Genomic DNA, 26,728 nt, shown 5'->3' with positions numbered 1-26,728 from the left:
TCTTCCAGCCCACGGATTGAACCTGCCTCTCCTGCATTGGCAAGTGGGTACTTTTAACACTGAGCTACCAGGCAAGCCAACTGCACGCGTACAAGGGCCAATTTTATGGTACACGAATGGTACCCCAATTTTTTAATGGAATTTTCAGGGGAAAAAAACCTAATAAATTAGAAATCGTTTCCTTTCTGTAAGATTTCACCCACTAAACTTAATTTTAAAAAAGAAAAAACCAAATCAGTCATCGTGCTCATTGTAAGAAAAATTGGAAGCATCCCCCTCGGGAACCACCACCCCCTTCCAAACTCCCACCTCTGTTATCATTGCTTAAAGAACGAATCACTTTGAGTGTTGCTTTTGTTACCAGTGGAAAGAATGCCTCCACCCCTCCCTCCAGCATACCACTGCCCCCTCACCAGCCCCCCTCCCCCGTACACAGGCTGGCAGTAAAAAAAGGAAGGAAATATTAGCCCTAAAAAAATTGCCGATACATCCCTTCCCAGGACGTCCCGCAGACCTGCGGCCTGCAGGACGGATCATGCAAGGTACCATGGGTGTGGTGTGAGCAGAGCGGCGGGGACTTGGGGAGCGTGCCGCGGAGCTGTTGGGCAGCCTTAGGGGCACGCGCGCCGGGGCCAGGGTGGGGCTCGTGGGACAGTCTAGGGGCCGACGCGGGTCCGCAGTCCTGACTTGGGGGCCATGGGGCGGGGCTTGAGGACGAAGGGGTGTGGCGTCAGGACGGGGGCGGGGCGCACCCGCTGTCTGGACGTGGGGGCTAAGGGGCGGAGCGTGGAGGGCGCGGGGGCGTGGTGGGGGCGTGGCCTGGGGCAGGGGCGGGGCGTGGGCCGCGGGCCCCGAGGGCTCTGGAGGGCTGGACGCGGGCGGGGCGGGTGCTGGGACGCTAGCAGCTCGCGGGTCGGTGCCCAGACAGCTGCGGCGGCGGCGGCGGCGGCCACACGCGGATCCTTGATCCCAACCCTCTCCGCGCTGGGCCATGCCACTTCCCGTGCCGCCCACCGAGCTGGTGCCGTCGGAGCGCGCCGTGGTGCTTCTGTCGTGCGTGCTTTCCGCGCTGGGTTCGGGCCTGCTGATGGCCACGCACGCCCTGTGGCCCGACCTGCGCAGCCAGGCGCGGCGCCTGCTGCTCTTCCTGTCTCTGGCCGACCTGCTCTCGGCCGCCTCTTACTTCTACGGGGTCCTACAGGACTTCAAGGACTCCTCGTGGGACTGCGTGCTGCAGGGCGCGCTCTCCACTTTCGCCAACACCAGCTCCTTCTTCTGGACGGTGGCCATCGCCCTCTACCTGTATCTCAGCATCGTGCGCACGGCGCACGGGTCCGAGACTGGCCGCCTGCTCTGGGCTTTCCATGTCATCAGGTGGGTGACGGCGACGCCGCTTTCCTTCAGGTTGGTTCCCTGATCCCTGCCCGGATCCTGTGTGCTGTCCCTGTGGCCCTCGCCACTCTCAGGGCCACGCGTCTTGGTCGGACCTCTGGCCGGTCACTCAGCCGGCAGTGTCTGCTCATGTCCCGGGATAGCCCTGGGCCAGCGGAATGATGGTCTTGATGAATTAGTTCTGTATATTGCCGCAGGGGTCGTCCCTTTGAGGTGGCCCCAGCTCGAGCCTCCCAGGGAGGTGGGCACCTCAGCGAAGGCCCTGGAGCGTGGGGGACTAGAGCTAACCCTCAGAGCCAGACCCTAGTAACTTGGAAGCACCTGGAGAACTGGTGAGGCCACTCTGGACCTTTGGCCACCTGTTTCACTGCCTTCTGGCCATTCTGCTGCCCCTGGGCATGGGGACAGGCACCTGAGAGATGAGTTAGGTGCCCCAGGATGGAAAAGTACATGTAATTCATCTGGCCACTCTCAGGCTGCCCTTCACCCAACCCTCTGCCTCAGTGCTAAAATTTAGGAAGGACAGTCTTCTTTACTTTATCTTTACTCATCTCTAAACCTCAGGCACCAATCTCTTGTTATCTATGTTCTAAATAATCTTTCTTTCCAAAGTTCAGCAGCTCTGAAATTGAGGTCAGAGGCAGAGGCTGGTCTGGAAGACAGCTGCCAGCTGCCTGGAGTCTCTGGGTAGCGAGAATCAAGGCCTTGTCCTGCCCTGGCATTGTAGAGTCTCATCCAGGTAACTCACCTGTGAACCAAGGTTGGCCCCTTCCCAGTGTAATCTCAGGATGCAAACATCTGGTGAGGTCCTGTGCTGAACCCAAGGCAGGAATTTTACAGAGCTTCTTTCCTCTTCTCTCTCCTCCAAATAAGAGCACCAAATGCTGCCCTAATTATAGGTCCTCTCTGTTAAATACTTGAGTTCTTTCCAAGGGACAGAGGATGGTCAGCACTTTTGTAGAGACAAGTCACCTGGGTGTCACAACAGTGAGGTCACAAGCCTGCAAGAGTCACTTGACCTCCAGGTCTCACAGCTGTTGGAGGGAGGCCAGCTGGTCCCTGGGAAATTAAATGGTCCACTTCTCAGCTGTTCAAGTCAAAATGTTTGCAGTGAGCCATTCAGACAGGGTCAGGTGCTACAGAGACCCACAGAGAAGGGGCAGCCTTTCCTTTCTCTCTGTCCCACCGGATCTCTGCATCCATTTCTGGGACCCTGTTCTTGGGAGCCTGGTTGGGTGTGGGCAGCATAAAGCTCATGTGTACCTGGGAAGGAGCCCAAGACTTCCTTTGCAAGGTTCTCTTCTCTTTTCCCCCCTCTTTTGAAAAAGTACTGAATGCAATGTATTTTTTAAGTGATAAAGAGAACCTGTGCAGCTTCTATAGAAAAGACACATTCCCTAAGAACCTTTCTTTTCACTTCTAGGGACGTTTTCTGTGATGCTTAGGGAAAGCCTCCTAAGAAAGCCCGTGTGTCCTTCTCTGGCTGTAAGGAACCAGATTGTTCCTCTTGTCTGTTGTATGTGATCCACCTACTTTATATATATATGGCTACATTGGGTCTAAAGTTGCAGCACACAGGCTCAATAGTTGTGGTAGCTTAGTTACCTCACCAGGGTTCGAACCCAAGTCTCCTGCCTTGGAAGACAGATTCTTAACTACTGGACCACCAGAGATGTCCCTATCCACTTGCTTCTTAAAAGAAAAAAGACATTTTTCCTGTCAAAGGGACTTTGACAATTTTTTCTCTTCCAGAAATTAGCACTCCCTTTGCTAGTCTAAAACTTGGTAAAAACCTGTCCAGCAGGTTCATATATTGACCTGGATCCTCCCAGACGATATTGCTAAGGATTCTTCATTGTCTTTCTTTGAAGGATTAGTTTATGGCTGCTGAATGACCTCTTCAGTTCAGTTCAGTTCAGTCACTCAGTCATGTCCGACTCTTTGCAACCTATGGACTGCAGCATGCCAGGCTTCTTTGTCCATCACCAACTCCCGGAGCTCACTCAAACTCATGTCCATTGAGTCAGTGATGCCATCCAACCATCTCATCCTCTGTCGTCCCCTCTCCTCCTGCCTTCAATCTTTCCCAGCATCAGGGTATTTTCCAGTGAGTTAGTTCTTAGCCTCAGGTGGCCAAAGTATTGGAATTTCAGCTTCAGCATCAGTCCTTCCAGTGAATATTCAGGACTGATTTCCTTTAGGATGGACTGGTTTGATCTCCTTGCTGTCCAAGGGACTCTTTAGAGTCTTCTCCAGTACCACACTTCAAAAGCATCAATTATTTGGCTCTCAGCTTTCTTTATAGTCCAACTCTCCCATCCAAACATGACTACTTGAAAAACCATATCTTTGATTATATGGACCTTTGTAGGCAAAGTAATGTCTCTGCTTTTTAATATGCTGCCTAGGTTAGTCATAGCTTTTTTTCCCAGGAGCAAATGTCTTTTAATTTTATGGCTGCAGTCACCATCTGCCGTGATTTTGGAATCCAATAAAATAAAGTCTGTCACTGTTTCCATTGTTTCTCCATCTATTTGCCATGAAGTGATGGGACCGGATGCCATGATCTTTGTTTTTTGAATGCTGAGTTTTAAGCCAGCTTTTTTACTCTCCTATTTCACTTTCATCAAGAGGCTCTTCAGTTCCTCTTCGCTTTCTGCCATAAGGGTGGTGTCATCTGCATATCTGAGGTTATTGATATTTCTCCCTGCAATCTTGATTCCAGCTTGTGCTTCATCCAGTCTGGCATTTCGTATGATGTACTCTGCATATAAGTTAAATAAGCAGGGTGACAATATACAGCCTTGACATACTCCTCTCCCAATTTGAAACCAGTCTGTTGTTCCATGTCCGGTTCTAACTGTTGCTTCTTGACCTGCATACAGATTTCTCAGGAGGCAGGTAAGGTGGTCTGGTATTCCCATCTCTTGAAGAATTTTGCACAGTTTGTTGTGATCCACATAGTCAAAGGCTTCAGTGTAGTCAGTGAAGCAGAAGTAGATATTTTTCTGGAATTCTCTTGCTTTTACGATGATCCAGTGTATGTTGGCAATTTGATTTCTGGTTCTTCTGTGTTTTCTAAATCCAGCTTGAACATCTGGAAGTTCTTGGTTCACATACTGTTGAAGCCTTGCTTGGAGAATTTTGAGCATTACTTTGCTAGTGTGTGAGATGAGTACAATTGTGTGGTAGTTTAAAGAGTCTTTGGCGTTGCCTTTCTTTGGGATTGGAATGAACACTGACCTTTTCCAGTTCTGTTGCCACTGCTGAGTTTTCCAAATTTGCTGGCATATTGAGTGCAGCACTTTCACAGCATCATCTTTAGGATTTGAAATAGCTCAACAGGAATTCCATTACCTCCACTAGCAAGGACCTCTTGGCAGTGGGAAGTCTCATCTTCAGACTCAGGCTACACAGTGACCCAGTCATTAACCATGTCAAATGACTGGAAATCAGTACTCTTCTTCAGACCTTCCAGTCTCCAAAAATATTTTAAAATATGAATACACAAAAGGTCAATCTCTATTCTCTAAAGAGTTCTTATGAGTTGATTTTTTTTTAAAGAAAACTGACAAATATCTTCAGAAATGGACAGAGGACATTCTGACAAAGAAGTAAAAGCATGAATACTCAATACAAGCAATAGCAAAGAAGTACCATTTTCTCCTTAAATTAGAAGGAAAAAAGTAGTAAGGCAGGATATTAATGTGATATGCAGATGAAACTGGTGTTTTCCTAATTATTTTTGGCCATGTAAATTGGAATAATCCATGTAGAAAGTATTTGGTTCATACCCCTTGATCCCAGAAATCCTATTATAGGGATCTAGTCTAAGGAGATCAACCAAATGACATGCAAAGCTGGATGTACAAAGGAGTTTGCATGGCACTGTTAGCCAGTGATGACAATTTGAATGTCCAAAAAATAGGGGATCAGTAAGTTATAGACTATAACCTACCTGGAAGTGTTATGCTGCCATTAAATACTGGCCATGAAGTCTACAAGTAATATATATTTTTTAAGTGGTAGGACATGATAAGTAGGAAAAGCCATCTATAGAGCTGAATACAGCCATACACCGCAGGAGGCTGGAGAGACTAGTACCCATGAAGTCCCTGCATGCCCCCTGGGGCTCTATCATAATGCCTGACATAGTTTCCTTTACTGAAAGACTTAAAAAAAAATCTCATTGGGGAAGGAGGGCAGCTTAGACTTTATCCTCAGAGGTCAGGCTCCTGAGGTCTTGCAAAGTGCTGTCTTGATTCCTTAGCGTCTTGATCCTCCGTAACCCAGGGGACTCACCCAGGGTTGATCACCCTCCAGCCACAGCTGATGAGACTTGCCTGAGCCACAGAGCTGTGAGCGAGAGACTCCGAGTTAGAACTTCAAGGTCAGTGCCCCTTTAGGATTCCGTCCCGTCTCTTGGCCTTGACAATAATTTTTTAAACTGAGAGGTAATTCGGCAGTCATTTATTTTTAGCATTCTGGATTTCCCCCACTATTAATGTGTAATTAAATACATTAGCTTTATTTATCTTTTCCATTAATTTTTTCCTGGAATCATTTAAGAATAAGTTGCAGACCTGATGCCCCCTACTCCTAATCCTTCAGGGTGTATTTCCAAAAGGCAAGGGCAGTCTCTTGCATGACCATGTTGTTAGTGTTGTTCAGTTGCTAAGTCATGTCCGACTCTTTGCAACCCCATGGACTGTAGCCCACCAGGCTCCTCTGTCCATGGAGTTTCCCAAGCAAGAATAATGGAGCGGGATGCCATTTCCTTCTCCAGGGAACCTTCCCAACCCAGGGATTGAATCCACATCTCCTGCATTGGCAGGCAGATTCTTTACCACTGAGACACCTGGGAATAGTACAGGCACCCTATTTTGTAGGATATCTCTCTCATCCAGGTTACCTGATGCTTCCTTGTGAGTGGAATTGTTGCAGAAAGGGGGACCCCCTTTAGGGCCCAAGAGTGGATGCTTGTCTAACATCTGGAAATGAATTGTCCAAAGAGGCACACGTGCTGACAAAGCAAGAGACTTTGTTGGGAAGGGGTGTCCACAGGGAAAGCAGTAGGTAAAGGAACCCAGGAGGACTGCTCTGCCACGTGGCTCGCAGCCTTGGGTTTTATGATGAGGTAATTCATTTCCAGGTAGTCTCTGGCCAATTGCTGTGACTCAAGGCCCTTCCTGGTGGTGTGAGTATTGCTTGGCCAAGATGGATTCCAGTGAGGAGGATTCTGGGAGGACATATGGACTGGAGTCTCCTGTCTCCTTTTGACCTTTCCCAAATTCTTTTGGTTGGTGGTGGCTTGTTAGTTCTGTGTCCCTTACCAGAATCGCCGGGTGAAAAATGACTCATGCAGATGGTTACCGGGGTGGGCGGGTTCAGTCAGTGTGGCCCCGAACAGATTCAGAATCGGCACTTTGGGCTGAAATCTCACAGAAACGGGTTCTCGCTTGCTACCTGGGGGTGGCTGGCAACTGTGACTTGTACGTTTCCTGGTGATGTTCACTTTGATCACTTGGTCGAGGTGTTATCTACCAGTCTCCACTGCAGTTACTCTTTTTCCTTTTGTACTTAATAAGGATTTTGTCTAGATAAACCTCCTGGAAGTCTCAAGCTCTCCCTCAAGGGTTTCATATCCATTGATTCCTATAGCATTCCAAGGTGAATCTTCTGGTTGTTACTTCATCTTTAAGTGAAGTGAAAGTGAAAGTTGTTCAGTTGTGTCCAACTCTTTGCGACCCCATGGACTGTACAGTCCATGGAATTCTCTAGGCCAGAATACTGAAGTGGGTAACCTATCCCTTCTCTGGTGGATCTTCCCAACCCAGGAATCGAACTGGAGTCTCCTGCATTGCAGGTGGATTCTTTACCAACTGAACTATCAGGGAAGCCAAGGTGTGAGAATGTTCCACGTTCAAGGGTAAGTCCTGCATCAGGTCCCTTTGTACTGTGTCTTAGCAGTGTCGGCGGCATGATACCGACACCACATGACTGATCGATTGATTGAAACATAGTTGACTGACAATGTTGTGTTAGTTTCAGATTCAGTTATATATTTATATTCTTTTCTAGGTTCATTTTCCTTATAGATTATTAGAAAATACTGAGTAGAGTTTCCTGTACTTTGTAGGAGGTCCTTGTTGTTTATCTATTTTATATATAATTGTGTGTATATGTTAATCCCAAACACGTAGGATCTTAAATTATCCACCCCCTCTCTCCCTTTGGTAACCATTAAGTTTGTTTGTGGTCATGTTGTACATGCATGTGGATAAGCATCTGTGACCATCTGTTTGCAGTTCTCACCTATGAAAGCGCTGGGCAGCTCAGTGGCCACGGGTGGGGTCATTTCCCTTTTGATAACATAAGCCTGAAACCATCTCTCTCACCCTGCAGAAAGCAATTTGCCTTTCAAAACAGCCCCTCTTCCCCTCCAAGGTGGTGGGCTCCTTCTGAACCAAGATGGCAGGGTCCTTAACTGTCTCCAACCTGTGTAGCCCAGGGCCACCTGTTCCAGGCATCCACTGGTGTGTCCTGTGATTGTGGGGGGAGGTTGGGCCAGGGGTGCCACATCTCACCACGGGCCCGGGCCAAGCTGGCCACCTGCAGCAGCCTTAGGATTTCTTTGGGCTCCACTGAAGTGGGAATAGATGTGGGCATGACCCCTGGCCCACGTGCCCACCCACCCTCTGGCAGTGGCTGGGAGTTCTGGAGGAAGAGAGAAATCTAGGGCACGGCAGGGTCACCATAAAACCCCCTGCTGTGGGGAGGGAGAAGTTCCCGTGCAGAGAAAAGGTGAACCGTGAGCCCTGAAGGGGAGAGCCTGTGAGCTCTCTAAGCAGACACTGGCTCGCTCACTGAGGGCCCAGTGACAAGGCCCCAGGCGGCTGTGCCTGAATGGGGATAGATGCAATGGCCGCGTGAACAGCACCCCACGCCAGGTGGTGCTCCCCAAAGTGACAAGAGCTGAACTGACTTTGTTTTCTGAGAGCCCTGCTACAGTGAGGTCTCTGCACTGCGTTTGCATGTTCGTGGGGGCACCAGGGGCTGCCCCTCGACCCTGCTGGGGCACATGCTGATGCCGCAGGCCTTACCTGGGCCCAGGTGGGCAGAAAAGCATCCCTGTGTGCTACAGAGTGCTCCTTGACCCCCCAGAACCAGGATTGCAGAGCCCGGCTCTGGCAGGGAGTGTTTCGCCTCTGCAGCCAGGGCCACAGAGCGACCTCGTGGTGGCCTGGCCAGTGGCTGACGCCCTGAACTCCCACGTCCTGCCTCTCTGCCCAGCGCTTCACACTAAGAGCCCATTGTCTGGGCAGAAACCTCCAGGCCTCCTCAGGCCTGGATTCCTTTCCCCAGGCCCTGCTCCCTGCAGCTGCCTCCCTCTGGGCCGGCTCTGTCTTTCCCCCAAGATCTTTCTAAATCGGCACATTGTTGCCTGGTGGTTTCGTCCTCAGAGCGTCTCAGGGTCACGTCCACAGTCACGGCTTTCCGTTGGGCACAGGCACAGGGACCAGGCTCTGCTGTTTGGGGAGAAGACCCTCCTGTGGCCTCCCAGCAAGGGCCACCCATGTAGCAGAGATCTGTAGGAAGGGTAAGGTCTGGTGAGGGGCGAGTGCAGGAATCCACAGTGGACTGAGGAGATCTGGAGCCCATGGGGCAGTGGGGGAAGGGTCTTCCCAACCCTGAGTCACCCCAGGAATTCCCCATCCTGACTGGTGGGACAGGTTTTAAAAGATCCCCAACTGGGCAAACTGGAGACTCTGAGGGAAACCCAGAGCATTGCTCTTGTGGGCACCAGCTGCCTCTCGTGGGATTCTGACAAATGCCAGGGAATTCAGGTGTGGGGTGTAGCCTGCTCACTGCCCAGCTGATCCTGCATTGGTTCAGCTTCTCATTGGGCAACCGAAGAACAAAGTGAATGCCGAGTTCCACAAGCCAAGCTCGTGTCCAGTCTGCAGGACTTTTGTCAGTTTACACCTCCCCTAAGCTTACTGAGGGCCCCCAGCTCTGCTGGTCTGGGTGTGATGAGAGGGGAGGTCCCCAGGGCTGGGCTGCGGTCCCCTGCCCCTGCATGTCTCTCCCCTAGAGTTGGTAAGACAGCCTCTGCCTTAGTCTGCTCCAGCTGCCCTAACAAAGCCCGCAGACTGGGTGGGGCACTTAAACCACAGACATCCTTCCCTCCAGGTTCCAGAGGCTAGAAGTCTGTGATCCAAGTGTGGGCAGGGACTCCCCTCCTGGCTTGCAGAGAGCCGTCTGCACCCAGTGTGCTCACATGGTCGTCCCTCAGTGAGTGTTTGCATCCAGATCTCTTCTTACAAGGCCATTCCTTGTTCAGTCTCTTAGTAGTGTCTGACTCTTTGTGACCCCCAGGAGTGCAGCATATCAGGCTTCCCTGTCCATCACCATCTCCCGGAACTTCCTCAAACTCATGTCCATTGTGTCGGGGATGCCCTCATCTCCTCCTGTCTTCAATCTTGCCCACCGTCAGGGTCTTTTCCAGTGAGTTGGCTCTTCCCATCAGGTGGCCAAAGTATTGGAGCTTCAGCCCCCATCTCCTTCTGCCCTCAATCTTGCCCTGCATCAGGGTCTTTTCAGTGAGAGGGCTCTTCATATCAGGTGGCCAAAGTATTGGAGCTTCAACATCAGTCCTTCCAAAGAATATTCAGGGTTGATTTCCTTTAGGATTGACTGGTTTGATCTCCTTGCAGTCCAAGGGACTCTCGAGTCTTCTTGCATGGACACCTGTCCTATTGGATTAGGACCCACCCAATGACTTCATTTTGACCTCATCACCTCTTTAAAGACCTTAACCCCAGATACAGTCCTATCCCAAGGTTCTAGGGGTTCAGACTTAAACACAGGAATCTGGGGGAGATGGGGAGACATACTCACCCCATAACTGCCTCTGAAGGGGGAGGTAGCCAGCTTGGAGTCTGGCCTTGGTTTCCAGGCAAACACAGGTGAGAGCTGGGGCTGGATGCCTATGGGAGAAGCCCTTGGTGCCCTTCCAAGTAGGGGATTCTGCTCACAGATGGGCTTCTGTTGTTGTTCAGTTGCTCAGTCCTGTCTTTGCAACCCCATGGACTGCAGCATACCAGATTTCCCTGTCCTTCACCATCTCCTGGAGTTTGCTCAAACTCATATCCATTGAGTCAGTGATGCCATCCAACCATCTCATCCTCTGCCGTCCCTTTTTTTGGTGTGGTCTTCAGGCGCCTTCCATCTAAGTGACCCCAGCCCTGCTTCTCCTCGGCCTATATCACAGGTTTGGAGAGAGGGGGTCACCTGCGCTAACCATGTTCCTCCTCAGGCCTTTCACAGCATCCCCTGCATGTGGTCACATGACTTCCTTCCCTTGGTGGGAGCAGGGAGGGGAGAAAGCTGCCAGTTTAGCCCCCTGCTTTGGGACTTGAGCAGCATGCCTGCCTTTTCTTTCCTCTGTCCGCCTGATGGCTATTGCACTCACCGGACCTCCTCAGAGGTCTTTCAGCACTCAAGGCCCAGTACCTCCTCACATGCCCGCTCTGGTGCCAGCATCACAGGCTCAAGTTTAGAATATGGATCCCAGGTGTCCACATGGAGGCAGGACAGTTTGCTGGCCGCTCTCCATCACCCACATCTGAGCATCAGGGAGACCTCTCCGACCACGCGACCTTCTGGGCCACGGTCAACTGCAACCCTTGGTCTGTTCCATGTGTGCTGTTGTTAAGCCATATCTTACTTCTTCTGGTTTTGTTTACTTTTTGATTGATGGTGGTTTTTTTTTACAGGGATAAAAAAGAAGCCTGTTACGTGGTATTGGGTAGGCCAAAGACTTCATTTGCATTTTTCTGTACCGTCTTACAGAAAAACCCAACTGAACTTTTTGGCCAGCCCTATACTTGTCAGAAATTAGCAGTAGACATTTCTGGAAAGTGGCAATTAGGTCACACATGTCTTTACAGAGTCCCTTCCAGGGTCACATACCACCAACAGCTCAGGGTGATCGCTTGGCCAGAGAGCAACTTGGCTTATCTGAGGTTGCCAGCCTTTCACCTCGCTCTGTAGGTGAGAACCCAGGGCAGTTTCAGCCCCCGATCCCTTTCTTCCCTTGTCTAGTGGTGACCTGGAGCCAGTTTGTGGGACCCAACTGTTAAATTTCAGGGTATTTTTTGGGCTGGTTGTTAGCTAGAACTATCATTAAAAATTAAACTATTTAAATGTACAATTAAATAAATTATATGAAAAACAAGACTACTACTCAGAACCCCTTTGGTCCTAATTATAGTTTTGTTGATTTGTAAGCAGATGTCAGCAAACTTTTCCTGTAGAGGACCGGATAGTGATTATTTTCAGCTCTGCAGGCCATGTGACGTCCCATGCAATTGCTCAGCTCAGCTCTGGTAACTTGCAAGCAGCCATAGGTGACATGTAACCAGTGAGTGTGGCTGTCTGCCAATAAAACTTTATTTTAAAGAACATACAACAAATTGGGAGATTGGGACTGACATATATACCACTATATATAAATATATATATTTATATATATATTTTAGTTGCTAAGTCGTGTCTCACTCTTGCAACCCCATGGACTGTAGCCCACCAGGCTCCTCTGTCCATGGGATTTCCCAGGCAAGAATATTGGAGTGGGTTGCTACTTCCTCCTCCAGGCGATCTTCCTGACCCAGGGATCAAACCCAGGTCTCCTGCACTGCAGGCAGATTCTTTACCGACTGAGACACCAGGGAGGAGATTGCTAATAAGGACCTACTGTGTAGCACAGGGAACTCTACTCAATGCTCTGTAGTGACCTACATGGGAAAAGAATCTAAAAAAAGAGTGGAAAATACTGTATATTAACACATATATGGAATCTAGAAAGATGGTACTGACGAACCTATTTACAGGGCAGCAGTGGAGATGCAGAAATAAACAGACTTGTGGACACAGTGGGGGAGAGAGAAGGTGGATGATTTGAGATAGTGGCACTGAAACATACACATTACCATGTGTAAAGCAGGTAACCAGTGGGAATTTGCTGTGTGATGCAGGGAACACAAAGCCGGTGCTCTGTGACAGCCTAGAGGGGTGGGCTGGGGAGAGAAGTAGGGGGAGGTTTAAGAGAGAGGGACATATTTATACCTATGGCTGATTCATGTTGCTATATGGCAGAAACCATCACAATATCGTAAATTACCTATTCTCCAATCAAAAGACTATAAGAATAAAAAGAGTGGCTATATGTATATGTATAACTGATTCACTTTGCTGTACAGCAGGAATGAACACATTTTAAATCAACTATACTCCAATTTAAAATAAATAAAATGGAAAAATAAATTTAAAAATCAGACTTTGGGCTGGATTTGGCCTGAGAGCCCTAGTATGTTGGACCCCTGATCTAAAGTTAAGAAAGTGATTAGGAAATGTCATGTCCAACTCTTTAAGATCCTATGGATTGTAGCCCGCCAGGCTCCTCTGTCCTCGGGATTCTCCAGGCAAGAATATTGGAGTGGGTTTCCAGGCCCTCTTCCCGGGGATCTTCCCGACCGAGGGATAAAACGCATATCCTTATGTCTCCAGCAATGACAGGTGGATTCTTTACCACTAGTGCCACCTGGGAAGCCCAGGAAATGTTAGTAGTAAAGATAAAATGTAAAAGTGTTTCTTGTCTCTGAACCTAAGCCCAGGTAGCCGCTACATCAGGGCAGGTGGGAAGCTGGACATTCAGAGGGAGGTGATGAGAATGGGCCAGGTCCCAGAGCAGGAAAAAAGAAGAAATATCTTCTGGTGTTGGAAAAGTGTTACCTGAGTCACAGAGAGGTTGGTCATGTCAAACGTCATATCAACTTCATATCAAGCCAGTAAAGTTCCCAGCACTCGTCTGGTGACCCAGATCTTCCTCATTTCACTTCCATCTTACTCGTTAAGGAAAATGAAAATAGCATCCACCTTCACGTCAGGGAACTACTCTCATTGGCTAACTGCAACCACAGGTTGGCTGCGGATACCAGAGTTTGGAAAAAGTCAACAAGAGCATCCTGTGAGAATCGATTGGCTGTATGGAGTGCACAATGAGTATTGTGTATTTTATTATTATTTACAGATTGTGTGCCTCGCCTCACATCGTTTTGTTTTGTTTTTTAAATAGTGACGTATGGTTGCTTTACTGCAAGAAATAAAGAACTTTATTAAAGTGGTCCATTTTCAAGAATAGCTAGTTTTGAGTGACAGCTTGCTGATGCAATAGTTACAAAACTAGAAAGTCCAGGCAAACAGAGAGAGGGCGGGATGCCTAGGATTTTCATGCTGGCTCATTCCATTGGTGAATTCAAAACATAAGAACGGAAATAGGTGCGCAGGAAAGGAGGAAACAAGATGTCAGTGAGGGGCCAGCCCATAAAGAGAGAGGAAGTAAACCGAAGTGACACCCAGGAAGATTGTTTGCTCCACAGTGTTCAGCCAGTGAGGAACTGGAGGAGGGGCTTGCCTGCTAGGGATAGCTTGAGGATAACGTGATCCATGTAGCGACCCTGGGTGAGCCTGCCCACCAGACACCCGATCTTGCAAGACCATCATTAAAGCCCCGCTTCCCGCTGCACCTTGTTTCTCCAAGACCATTCGTTTGAGTTTGGGCTGCTGAGCGTGTTTCTCACATTACAATTGATGTGTTAGTTTCTGCTGTACAGCAACATGAATCAGCTCTAAATATACATGTATTCCTTCTTTTTTGGATTTTCTTCCCATAGGTCATCCCAGAGCACTGAGTAGAGTTCCCTGAGCTATACAGTAGGCTCTCCTTAGTTATCTATTTAATGTGTTGTTGTTTATTTACTAAGTCCTGTCTGACTCTTGCAACCCCATGGACTGTATGTTAGCCTGCCAGGCTCCTCTGTCCACGGGATTTCCCAAGCAAGACTACAGGAGCAGGTTGCCATTTTGCTCCAGGGGTTCAACCCAGGGATCAAACCCCTGTCTCTGGTGTCTCTTGCATTGGTAGGTGGATCCTTTACTGACTGGGCCACCTGGGAAACCTATCTATTTTATACATAGCATCAATTGTGTATATATGTAAATCCCAATCTCTCAATTCATTCCACTCTCCCTTGTCCCCCTAGGTTTCCATACGTTTTACTTTATATTAGTAAAACTCATAATCAGTTTGTGTGTGTGTGTGTGTGTCTGTATGTAGACGTCTTTCTGATGTTAAAACATCACCAACATGCCAGTGTCTTTATCTATAAATTACGCATCTGTTGGAGCCTGCTTGGTGGGGTTATTAGACCATCCCGCCCATTCTGTTCCCACGCTCCCTGAGGTTACTCCTCTTCCCACCTCCACTCAGGTACCTCCCAGGCAGCTTCTGGCTCCAGTAAAGCTGCTGTCTGTGCTCAAGTTCAAACAGCGACTCTGACTGATCAACCCACAGTCTCAGCCCTTTCAAAACCTTTTGTCTATTTGGTCTTCCCTCTGGCTGTTTTCCAGCACAGACTCAGCTCCAGGCACACCCATCACACAGAGGACAGACATCGCGTTGTAGCTTTTGTCCATCAGACCAAAAGTTGTAAAACCTGGACCACGGTTGTCACCCTGTGGTCCCTGGGTTTCCTTTGGGGGCCCTGGGGATGCTGAGGAGGGAAGGAGGCAGCTTCCTCCTGCCAAGCCTGTGCTCTGCCTTCCCCCCAGGATGGGAATCCCTGGCTCCCATCTTGCCAGCTGATGGTCTCTACTCACTGCTCTCCCAACTCTAACTTCAGGATTTCTGGTTCAGCCCTTTAACAGGGGTCCCCAACCTCTGGTTCTAATGCTTAATGATCTGAGGTGGAGCTGCTGTAACCATAATAGAAATAAAGGTGCACATTGCATCTAATGTGTTTTGTTGTTCAGTCGCTAAGTTGTGTCTTGACTCTTTGCGACCTCCCATGAGCTGCAGCACTCCAGGCTTCTCCATCTTTCACTGTCTTCTGGAGCTTGCTCAAACTCATGTCCATTGAGTCAGTGTTGCCATCCCACCATCTCATCCTCTGTCATCCCCTTCTCCTCCTGCCTTCAATCTTTCCCAGCATCAGGGTCCTTTCCGGTGAGTCAGTTCTTCGCATCAGGTGGCCAAAGTATTGGAGCTTCAGCATCAGTCCTTCCAATGCATATTCAGGGTTGACTTCCTGTAGGATTGACTGGTTTAATCTCCGTGCTGTCCAAGGGACTCTCAACAGTCTTATCCAACACCACATCCCCAAACCATCCTCCCCCACCCCTCATTCTGTGGAAAAATTGTCTTCCATGAAACCAGTGCCTGGTGCCAAAAAGGTTGGAGACTGCTGCTTTAAAAGCCTTTCACCTCCTTTCAGGAATGTCCTTGGAGAAGGCAATGGCACCCCACTCCAGTACTCTTGCCTGGAAAATCCCATGGACGGAGGAGCCTGGAGGGCTGCAGTCCATGAGGTCGCTAGGAGTCGGACACGACCAAGCGACTTCACTTTCACTTTTCCCTTTCATGCATTGGAGAAGGAAATGGCAACCCACTCCAGTGTTCTTGCCTGGAGAATCCCAGGGACGGGGGAGCCTGGTGGGCTGCCGTCTATGGGGTCGCACAGAGTCGGACACGACTGAAGCAACTTGGCAGCAGCAGCAGGAATGTCCTTGCAGTGAACATTTAATTGGGAAAAGCTGTCTTGGCCGCTGGACTCATGCTTCATTCATTCAGTAGGTCCTAGTTTTGCCCCGCCACACGCCAGGCACTGATGTGGATGCTGAGGTGAGCAGTGAGCCCACATGGCCATCGCCTTCTGGAACTCATAGTAGACACATGTTGTCCTTTACTAGGATGGTGTGCGGTTGTTTTTTAAAATTGGAGGATAATTGCTTTACAATGTTGTGTTGGTTTCTGCCATACACCAGCATTCATTGCAGCACCATTTACAATGGCTTGAGTTTTAAAGGGGGAAACTTTTATAAAGACAAAATAGTTTGACAATAATATATATTAACTTAATAGATCAATAAGTCTTCACAGGACAAGCATTTGGCTTCCCTGGTGGTCCAGTGATTAAGAATCCTCCTGCCAATGCAGGAGACACGGTTTGATCCCTGGTCCAGGAAGATCCCACATGCCACGGAGCAACTAAGCCCGTGCGCCACAACCACTGAGTCTGCACTCTGGAGTCTGCACTCTGGAGTCTGCACTCTGGAGTCTGTACTCTGGAGCCCTTCTCCACAACAAGAGAAGCCACTGCAATGAGAAGCCTGTGCACCACAACTAGAGAGTAGCCCCCACTAATCACAACTGAGAAATACCTCTCCCGGCAACCAAGACCCAGTGCAGCCACAAATAAAGTTGAAAAAAAATAGCACACTCCATTGTAAGTGTAACATAATAATCCCATAGTCCTTTGATTTGGGTGGAGTTTTGGCCCCTCCTGTGCCTCTGTGCCTTCAAGGGGGACGTGTTGCTTCGGCCTCCGGACAGCCGGAGCTGCAGGGCTGTGGGGCCCTCCTGCAGCGGTCAGTGGAGGATGGACACCAAGCCTTCCCCAGGCCCAGGGAGCTGACTTTCTCCTTTGCATCACCATCCCTGCCCTGCCTCCTCCCCCATCCTGCAGTCTTTGGAGACCCTGATAGAAACACCGCTCTTCTAGCCTCCTTTTGGTAACAGACCAAGTGCAACTGGGATCACATGTTCTATGACTTTCAGAAAGAGCTGGCATCCCTTACACAGAGCCCTTGAGATAGAACTGCTTTCTGCACTAAGTGTTTTCCTAATGACACTGTCCTGGTCACTTACTACTTGTTCTCTGGGCAGCTGACCTGGGACATAGGCTCGTGTGTCCTCCTGGGGTCACAGGCCTCACACCTCCCTGGAGCCTGCACCGCAGGCCTGGATCCTGGATCCTGGGACCTAGGGATGAGCCTGCCTGACATAAACACGGACACACCCTGTCCTGTGTGCGAACCTCACACTGATCAGTTCATTCTGGTAATGACTGACTGCAGTGCTCTGCTCCAGGCATCGTGATCATCCCCATTTTGTGCAGAAAAACACTGATGTGTTGCAGCCACGCGGGGCAGGCCCGAGACTTGGACCCAGCCTGTTGCATCGCCATCCAAGCTCTTAACCACCCTGAGGGCCTCCACATTAGCTTGTTTGTGTCCCTCTCACCGACTTGAAAGGTTTTGGGGGGAGACTGGTGTGGGGACTACCAGGGAGGGGCCCTGGGGCTCGGCCCTAATCTTGGCTGTGTTGCCATTGTGCTAAACTCTAGAAAAGTCCATCCAGCACTGCCTTGAGAGGGGGCTCTGCCCCGGCTCTATGCTTTAAAGTGTCTCCTTGGGTTCTCTGGTGGCTTAGATGGTAAAGAATCTGCTTGCAATGCAGGAGACTTGGGTTCAACCCCCAGGTTAGGAAGATTCCCTGGAGAAGGGAATGGCTACCCACTCCAGTATTCTTACCTGGAGAATTCCATGGACAAAGTAGCATGGGGTCGCAAAGAGTCAGACAGGACTGAGCGACTAACACATTTGGATCCTTGCCAGGGCCCAAGAAGACATGTCTGCCTAGAGCCTACCCCCTCTTCTAGTTCCTGCTGCAGCTGCACGGGACCCTGACAGCCGCCAGTGTATGTATGCACTCCCGGACCCAGGCTGGTCACGGGGGCCTGTCTGCTAGTGGGGTGTCTGGATGATGTTTGGCCATGTGGGCCGATGTTTGCAGGTTGGTGCCCAGGCCTCCCGATGCAGGAAGGAGTTGGCTGTTCCGGTGCTATGGTGTGTGATTTTAGTCACTCAGTCATGTCTGACTCTTTGAGACCCCATGGACTGTAGACTACCAGGCTCCTCCATCCACGGGATTCTCCAGGCAAGAGTACAAGAATGGGTTACCATTCCCTTCTCCAAAGGATCTTCCCAACCCAGGGATCGAACCCGGGTCTCCCACATTGTAGGCAGATGCTTTACCGTCTGAGCCACGAGGGAAGTGAGAATGCTATGGCATCCTAGTCTCCGAGGAGCCTGGCAATTCTGAGTTAGAACCCAGCCTCTGAGCGCTTGGGAGGATGTGTGTGTCCAGGTGGGAGGCCAGGACAGCCCCTGTGTCCCCTTTCCTGGGCTTAGGCAGAGCAGAGCTGGGTTGGGGGCTTTGAGGACTCCAGCCCCCCTGTTCTCCAGGAACACTGTCTGCTGTGGGCTTGGGAGAGCACTGACCTTGTCTGCACAGCATCCCGGTCGCTTCGCCCTTGCTGGCTTCGCTGGGAGCTGGGTCTGTCCTCACCGCGGCCTGTTTGCTCCTTACTCCTCAGCTGGGGGGTTCCGCTGGCCATCACCGTGGCGGCTGTGGCTCTGAAGAAGATCGGCTACGACGCCTCGGACGTGTCGGTGGGCTGGTGCTGGATCAACCTGGAGGCGGAGGACCGGGTGCTGTGGATGCTGCTGACCGGGAAGCTGTGGGAGCTGCTGGCCTACGTCACTCTGCCCGTGCTCTACCTCCTCATCCGGAAGCACATCCACCGGGCGGTAGGTGTCCCCGGCGCCCGCCCAGAGCTCTGTGTGCCCAGTGTGTCCCCGCGACGGGGTCGGCCATCTCAGGGGAAGGACGAGCGACCGGCGAGAGTGAGGGATGCCTTGCTCTGCGTCACTCACCATGATGCATGCCGAATTTTATAAGCTCTGTGGGTTGTCTGGTTTGATAATTACACAGCCCCGTCGGGGCGGGTCCTTTTATTCTTTCGTTTGTGGATGAGGAAACAAGGCTCACCAAGGTTAAGGGGCTCCGCAGACTCCCAGTGAGTGGAATCAAGGAGGCTTACGAGCGCAGCCTGCGGTCTGGGCCACAGCTCTCTACTGCCCCCTCCTGGACAGATCCATGCAGTTGTTTAACCTTGAAAGTAACCTGGATGAAAGATGCTTACGTGCCGATCAGCACTAGCCAAATAAGAATTGACCTGGCAGCCCCACCCCCGCCCCCCCGAGTGGGGGAGGGGAGGCCACAGACTTGCCTAATCAGTGGTACAAATAATTCACTTCTTATTTTGGTGATTAAAATATCCTAAGTGGTAGGTTTTTCGGGCTGTCAGGAATTCAATAGACTGGGCTGATCAGAAGTCTGCTAGACTTCTGGCCAGAAATTCTCAGAAAGAATGCTTTTCCTCTGATAATCTGACCGAATTGTTCCTTGTGCTGGACTACCGGTTCGTTTCTGCAGATGTAAAGTACAGGCTTTCTCCTAGCCATGTACAAGTCGTTGTTGTGATTGTTTAGTCACTAAGTTGTGTCTGACTCTTTGGCAACTGTAGCCCGCCAGGCTCCTCTGTCCATGGGATTTCCCAGGCAAGAATCTTGGAGTGGGTTGCCATTCCTTTCTCCAGGGGATCTCCCCAACCCAGGGATCAAAACCACATCTGCATTGGCAGATGGATTCTTTATTGTTGACCCATCAAGGAAGCCAGCCATGTGCAAAAGGCTACCCCAGAAATGCTCAGATTAGCCCATCCATTGATCTGCTCAAGCATTCGTTCAGTGCATTTTTATTGAGCATCTACTATACATGAAAGTTCTGAGTGGCAGTGGGAGTTTCTAATGAGAATTCAAGCATGGTTCCTGCACTCCTAGGAGGAGGCAGAGGTGCAATTCCGATGGAAGGTAAAATATGGCACCTGGCTGGAGTGGTAACAAAGTGAAAGCTCTGGGGACAGGCTTCCTAGCTTATCCTGCTGATGTGGTGCGTGTCCTTCTGCTCTGCGTTTTCAAGGCTGAAATTGTAGGAGAGAATGCCCCCATCTTTCGAGTGTGCTGCAGGCTCAGCAGCCACTTCCAAGTGTGTAAAGTGCTCCTCGCAGCTGTCTGAGACCTGATCCCCACCCTGTACTCCTGTCTGTCTTCTGAAACACACACTTCGGGTTTTCTTTTTACTTGGAAGTCTACCTGATTCTCACTGCTCCCTGCCGCCCTCTTGTGGCTTAACTTTGAGTCACTGACGGAGATGCTGGCAGGAGTACCAATGGGTCTGAGATCCTCTCTGTCTTTGAAGGGCTTTTTAGTTGGTCTTCTGTCTGGGCTGGGGGTGCCCTTCTCACCTCCTCTTTCCTCCTGCCCTAGGAAGATTCCAGGGCTCCCAGATGGAAGTTCCCAAGGGCCCCACCAGGCTCTGCCCAGGACTACCCCGGCCCCCCCGCCCCGCCGCCCAGCTGCAGCTCTTGCCTGTGTCTTTTATTTATTTATTTATTTATTTTTGGCTGTTTGTCTGCCTGATGCAAAGAGCTGACTCATTTGAAAAGACTGATGTTGGGAAAGATTGAAGGCAGGAGGAGAAGGGAACAACAGAGGATGAGATGGTTAGATAGCATCACCGACTCAATGGACATGAGTCTGGGTAAACTCCAGGAGTTGGTGATGGACAGGGAGGCCTGGTGTGCTGTGGTTTATGGGATCACAAAGAGTCGGACCTGACTGAGCGACTGAACTGAATTGAACTGATGGGGCATGTATGCAGGAGGGAGCTTGTGCAGAGACCCGGGCGTGGGGTGTGCCTGGCATGTTTGGAGGATTAGGAGGTCTGTGTGGCTGGAGCAGAATAAGCATGAGGAATGTGGCAGGAATGAAGTCAGAGAGAGCTAGAGTTGGGGACTTTTTAAGGAACGGATGAAACGAGGAGTCACCAAGAGCTTGGAGTGGAAGACTGGCTTGATCTGACTTAGGTTTGTTGTTCTTGTTGTTTTAATTTTTACAATGTTGTGTTGGTTTCTGCCATACAACAATGTGAGTTGGACATAATTGTACATACATCCCCTCCCTCCATGGCCTCCATCCCTGCCCTCCCGTCCCCCTCCCACCCACCCCCACCCTCTGCCCATCCCTCCAGGTCATCACAGAGCACCACACTGGGCTCCCTGTGATACAGCAACTGCTCAGCAGCCATCCGTCTTATGGAGGTTTCCCTGGAGGCTCAAATGGTAAAGAATCTGCCTGCCATGCAGGAGACCTGGATCCCTGGGTCAGGAAGATCCCCTGGAGAAGAGAATGGCTACCCACTCCAGTATTTTTGCCTTAGGAAATCCCATGGACAGAGGAGCCTGGTGGACTACAGTCCATGGGGTCCCAAAGAGTCAGATATGACTAGCGCTTTTATCTGTCTTATGCATGATAGTGTATATATGCTGATGCTACTTTCTCCATTTGTCCCACTTTCTCCTTCCCTCACTGTGACCACAAGCCTGTTCTCTGTATCTTCGTCTCCATTGCTGCCCTGCAAATAGGCTCATCAGTACCATTTTTCTAGATTCCATATATATGTGTTAATATATGATATTTGTTTTTCTCTTTCTGACTTACTTCAGTCATATAACAGGCTATAGGTTCATCCACCTCAGTAGAACTGACTCAGATGTTTTTTATGGCTGAGTAATATTCCACTGTGTATATGTACCACGTCTTCTTTATCCATTCGTCTTTCAGTGGACATTTAGGTTGCTTCCGTGTCCTGGCTGTTGTAAATAGTGCTGTAACGAACATTGGTTTTCAAGGAACCATACTGCATTTGTGTTGAGAGTGACATTGCAGTGGAGCGGGGGTTGGGGTGGTCAGGGCGATGGAGGGAGACCAGTGAAGAGGCGGTGGCAACCATCCAGCGAAGTGCTGGTGGTGCTTGGACCTGGCTGGTGGCAGTGACTGTGGACAGAACTTCCAGATCTGGGTCCATTTTGAAGGCAGAACCTGTGGAGCTTGCCTATGGGGCAGATATGAGCTGTCGCACGGAGACAGGAACCAAAGACCACTCCCAAGCTTGGGGCCCGGGCAGCTGGAAGGACAGGGCTGAGATGGGGAAGCAGGCAGTAGGCTTGGGGGTGAAGTCAGGCATTTGTTTTGAACATGAAAAGCTTCTGACATGCTTTAGACATCCACATGAGGATGTGGAATGGCTAGTGGATGGATAAGACGGGCCAGAGATGGAATCTGGGCTGCCAGTGTCAGGCCCTGCACGCCTCACATCCTCCCACTCCAGCCAGTCTATCCCCAGGAGGAGTGGGGAGACAGCAGCCCAAGGGCAAGGGAGGGAGTGGGGAGGAGGGCCCCCATCTCATGTCGCTCATCTTACGTCTGCTCTCTGCCTTCCCCGCACAGCACGAGGAGCTCTCGGAGTACCGGCCCATCCTCTCCGAGGCACACCAGCTCCGGCGCCACACCTTCGTGGCCGATAAGAAGCTGGTCCTCATCCCGCTCATCTTCATCTGCCTGCGGGTCTGGAGCACCGTGCGCTTCGTCCTGACCCTCTGTGGCTCCCCGGCGGTGCGGATGCCAGTGCTGGTGGTTCTGCACGTAGGTCTGCCCTCCCCTGCCTGGCCGGCTGCAGGGTCAGTGGGGCGGGCAGGCCCCAATGCTCCGGCCAGCGTGGGCATGTGGGGGACCTGCTCCCCTGCGCCCTCCTCCATGCCCTGCCTGACAGGGAGCCTTGAGGAGAAAAGGTTGAAAGTCAGCGTGGCTCCAGGGCAGCCCGTGGGTGTTGAGTTGCTGTCCCATGGCCTAGGAGTAACCCCAGGAAAGTGGACCGACCCTTAGCCCTTCCCAACCCAGAAGACTCGAGGCATGCCTTCAAGTTCAGGCCTGCCCGGTGCTGTCAGGGGTCCTGGTGGCCAGGGTCCCCACGGACCAGCCCCCAGGGGTGGAGGAAAAGGTCCTGGGTCCCCCGCTCTTCCCTGCATGTGTTGTTCAGGCCCACTCAGCCCTGGCACTCACGCCTCTTCCTTTCTCCCCACCAGGGCATCGGGAACACCTTCCAGGGAGGTGCCAACGGCATCATGTTCGTCTTCTGCACACGCGCGGTCAGGACCCGGCTCCTCTCCCTCTGCTGCTGCTGCTGCTCCCCTCAGCCTCCCGAGGCCGAGAGCCCAGCTGGCCCTCCCAAGGCCCCTGCGCCCTCCAAGAGGGGCGAGTCTCAGAGGCCCAGGCGGACCCCAAACGAACTTCCCAGCACCTGAGCTGCTCCCCTCCGGTTCCAGGCGTGGTGCGGCCGACCTGGGGCAGGCGGCTCTGAGTCCTCAGCGGGGATGCCAGGTGCCCTGTCAGCCTCCTGCCGTTGCAGCTCCTGACCCCCGTGGGGAGCAGCGCAAACTCAGCTTGTCTACCTCCTTGACCCTCAGGCACATCCCCCTCACGCCGTGTCCTTCTGCACTGGGGGGGATTCTGTCAGCACGAGGGCTGCACTGAGATTCAGGGAAACCAGTGGTTCATGAGCACTGCCAGGTCACCTTGGGGTCCAGGAGTCTGGGGCTCCTGACCACACAGCACTGTTTACAGTCAGAGGGACCTACGTGGGTGGGCAAGGCACCAAGAGATACATGTACAACCGTGCACCCATCCTCAATAAACTGCCGGGGTGCCAAAGATGGGGCCCCCACCAAGATACACACAACAGATTCCTGGTTTGTCAGGGCGTCGGGATTCCCCTGAGAGCCTGGCTTTTCCTAGATGGCTTTGCTGGCCAATGCAAGGGTCAGTTACCTTGAACCAGGAGGTTCCCTAGTGACCAGCATGGGCACAGCTGCACACAGCTGCTCAGGATGGCTGGTCTCCAGGGACCTCCTGAATTGTGTCTATGGGCTCCCTGCCCTTGATGGAGATGGTGTGGCCAGGATCCAGACTCCTGCCTCTATGAGACACTTAACGTTGGGAAAGGATTGGGCTTCCCTGGTGGCTCAGATGATAAAGCATCTGCCTGCTTTTATGCAGGAGATCCAGGGATGGAGCCCTGGAGAATGGAATGGCTACCCACTCCAGTAATCCTTGCCTGGAGATTGCTGATTTATTCACTTCCTAGGTTAATTTTTTACAGGAAAGGCAACCAAAGAGTTAGGAAATCACCCAAATATTGATTCCTCCCTGAAAGGGAAAGTTAGGGGGATTGATTGGGAGGCATGACACTTGCATCCTGGGGTGATATGAAAGAAAAAGGATTTAAGAGAAGCATCCATATCTCTATCGTCTATGACTCTTCCACCAACCCTTTCCTCTATAGGTCAGAAAACAGTTTCTCTGTTAAGTCACAGAAGCCACTGGCTAAGAAGGGAGGTGTACCTGTCACTGGGATGGGGGGGTCTTGAGGAGGAGGAGTCGAACTCAACAGGTGCTGCCCCTCATGTGGGTCCCACGAGCACTCTGTAACTGCAGTGATGTTCTGAACCCGTAAAATGGTTCTGGATTAAAACCAAAGCCACAGCTACTGTTGATCCCTCTTTTACTCTCAAAAGCAAAATCTGTAACAGGAAGAGACTGAAAGGAAGAGTCCTCTACAGAACTAGGTCGAAAACGCTCTTGTTGGGTTTCCTTTTTAAAAAAGATTTTATGAAAATCAGCAAGGGGATGAACATCCCTTTAGGAGTCAGAGAAAGTTCTGGGCTGCTTGGCAGGAGGGCAGTCTGCCCTCCTAGGACAGAAATGGCCTATGTCGGGGGAGTTGGGGTTCCCTGAAGTATGTTACAGCACACCTTGGGCGCACAGATGGTAACGAGCCTCACATTAGCTTCTAGAATGGAGCAGAAATTCAGGAAGTTGCTGCTGCAAAGGAGAAAATCAGTCACGGCTGAGTATGGGCCCCAGGGAGAATGATGCTAGACTACATCTGTTCTCAAGGGGGCCCCAGAGGCCTTGGATCAGATGGTGCAACACTGCTGCCTGACCTGGGTTTCCCCAGACCAGATGCAGCCGGGAAACACCTGCAGAGGGAGTCAGGGCACAGAGAAGAGCACCTCTGCTGTGCTGTCTGCTCTTCTGAAAACCACCCCAAAGATGCACCTATTTCCATTCTCTCCCTCTGCTCCCCACCCCATCTCTGTAGATGGGTGAAAATGTTCCTGTGAGTGGGGAACAGGTGTGGGCAGGGGAGGGACTCATCCTTGTACTGGCAAACAGCAGCATCTCCTCTTTCTCACTCAGGTCAGTCTAGCTGGGCGGGTGGAGTTCAGAGCAGTAGAACGAGTGGAATAAAGCCCCTTTCTGAACTCTAGGAGGGGTTCCTGCCTCATATCAAAGCAAGACAGAAGTGGTTCCTCCTGTGGGTTCTCTCTGTGTGTCAGGGTACTCAAAGATTATCCACCCTCATTCCCTGGGCACTGCTGTATGACCTCAGCCTGCACAGGGGCTATGGGCTCAGCCCCGACCCCCTCTCTTCTCAGGCACTTTTTGAACCTTGGTCTTTTTCTCAGGTTTACTAAGCACTTTCTGCCTCTCTGTACTTCCGAGCTTCTGAATTGTGTCTGTTTTTGTTTTGTGTGTGTGTGTATGTGTTTGTTTTTTAATAAAGATTATGACTTTAGTCTCGGTTGAGGGTGCAGACAGAGCTCTGCATGCATCCATGACAAGAGAAAGAACATTTTTGCAGACTTCCTGTAGTGGAATAATGACATTGAGAGAGGTTTTTTGGCATGTGCAAAGTTGTCATGAAAACCCTGACTGGGTCAAGGCCAAAGTGGCTATTTTAAATAAAATATTTTTCTTTTGTGTGTTTGGTAAACTGATTGTCGTTGATGTGGGTGGAGCTGGGCAGGGTGGATCAGACTGATCTGTGCTGTGGGGGCATGTTCAGCACCTTCCACACTGTTGGGCCCTGGAAACAGCGTCTGGGTCCTGCTATGGGCAAAAGCAGTCAAGTGGGAGGCCACTCGGTTGGCACAGCCAGCTGCTCCTGAGTTTGCCTGATAGAGACACTGGTGTCGGTGGTGGTTGGGGGACAGGGGTAGTGGTGTTTAGAATACAGATTCCCAGGCCCCATCCCATCTGAGGGTCAACAGATCCAAGTTTCAAGGGCTCACAGCTTGAGGCTAAACTCTCCTGAGTGAGACACTGCAGACACTGAGCCACCAACCCTGTCTCCCTGCATGATTTTATCATGACGCCCAGTGACCCACTGCGGTGGCTGCTAAGGTTCCCTGGGGGCTGGGGACTGCTGGAGCACAAGGGCTCTCAGCCTTCCAAAAGCAACCATCAGAGCCCACTGTCTTGCTCTGTGCAGACCCTCACAGCCCATGCAGCCCTGCCTTCAAGTCTCTTTTTTTTTAACTGCTGTATCTTGGGGAATTTTGCTTCCCAAAGTGCTGCTTGTCTATTTGTTCAATTTCCTGGATTTTGTCAGGCTAAAAATACATTAACTATCAAGAGGATGAAAAGACAAGCCGCAGACTTAAAGAAAATGTATGCAAAAGACACGATGGATGTTAGCTTATTGAGATCATTTCACAATACTGGTGAATCACCATCACACTATACACTTTGATACAACTTAGGGATATGTGTCAACTATTTCTCAGTGAAACTGGGAGGAGGGGGAGTCATGTCTGTACCTTACCAACATGCACAGTGGGCTGTCTAA

At 50.7% G+C, this 26,728-nt stretch overlaps 1 protein-coding gene across 1 annotated transcript; it reads left to right on the top strand.

Annotated features, from left to right (window-relative positions):
- Window positions 1-883: 883 nt before the first annotated feature.
- On the top strand, window positions 884-25,873 carry GPR157 (G protein-coupled receptor 157). Its single transcript, XM_006076687.4, has 4 exons — window positions 884-1,374; window positions 18,672-18,885; window positions 22,489-22,683; window positions 23,124-25,873. Exons 1-4 carry the CDS (start codon window positions 992-994, stop codon window positions 23,340-23,342), a joined length of 1,011 nt encoding a protein of 336 aa, XP_006076749.2. The 5' UTR covers window positions 884-991; the 3' UTR covers window positions 23,343-25,873.
- The last annotated feature ends 855 nt before the right edge of the window (window positions 25,874-26,728 follow it).

This window comes from Bubalus bubalis, chromosome 5 (genome assembly GCF_019923935.1).
Source record: "Bubalus bubalis isolate 160015118507 breed Murrah chromosome 5, NDDB_SH_1, whole genome shotgun sequence".
Taxonomy (NCBI): domain Eukaryota; kingdom Metazoa; phylum Chordata; class Mammalia; order Artiodactyla; family Bovidae; genus Bubalus; species Bubalus bubalis.
The sequence above is the reverse complement of the archived record's forward strand: the minus strand, read 5'-3'. Positions and strand labels throughout refer to the sequence as shown.

Excerpts from the sequence above, each read along its gene's own strand:
- GPR157 (XM_006076687.4), top strand. The coding sequence starts at position 992 with ATGCCACTTCCCGTGCCGCCCACCGAGCTGGTGCCGTCGGAGCGCGCC. Across the intron at positions 18,886-22,488 it reads GGAAGCACATCCACCGGGCG|CACGAGGAGCTCTCGGAGTA; the intron begins GTAGGTGTCCCC and ends TTCCCCGCACAG. Across the intron at positions 22,684-23,123 it reads CAGTGCTGGTGGTTCTGCAC|GGCATCGGGAACACCTTCCA; the intron begins GTAGGTCTGCCC and ends TCTCCCCACCAG.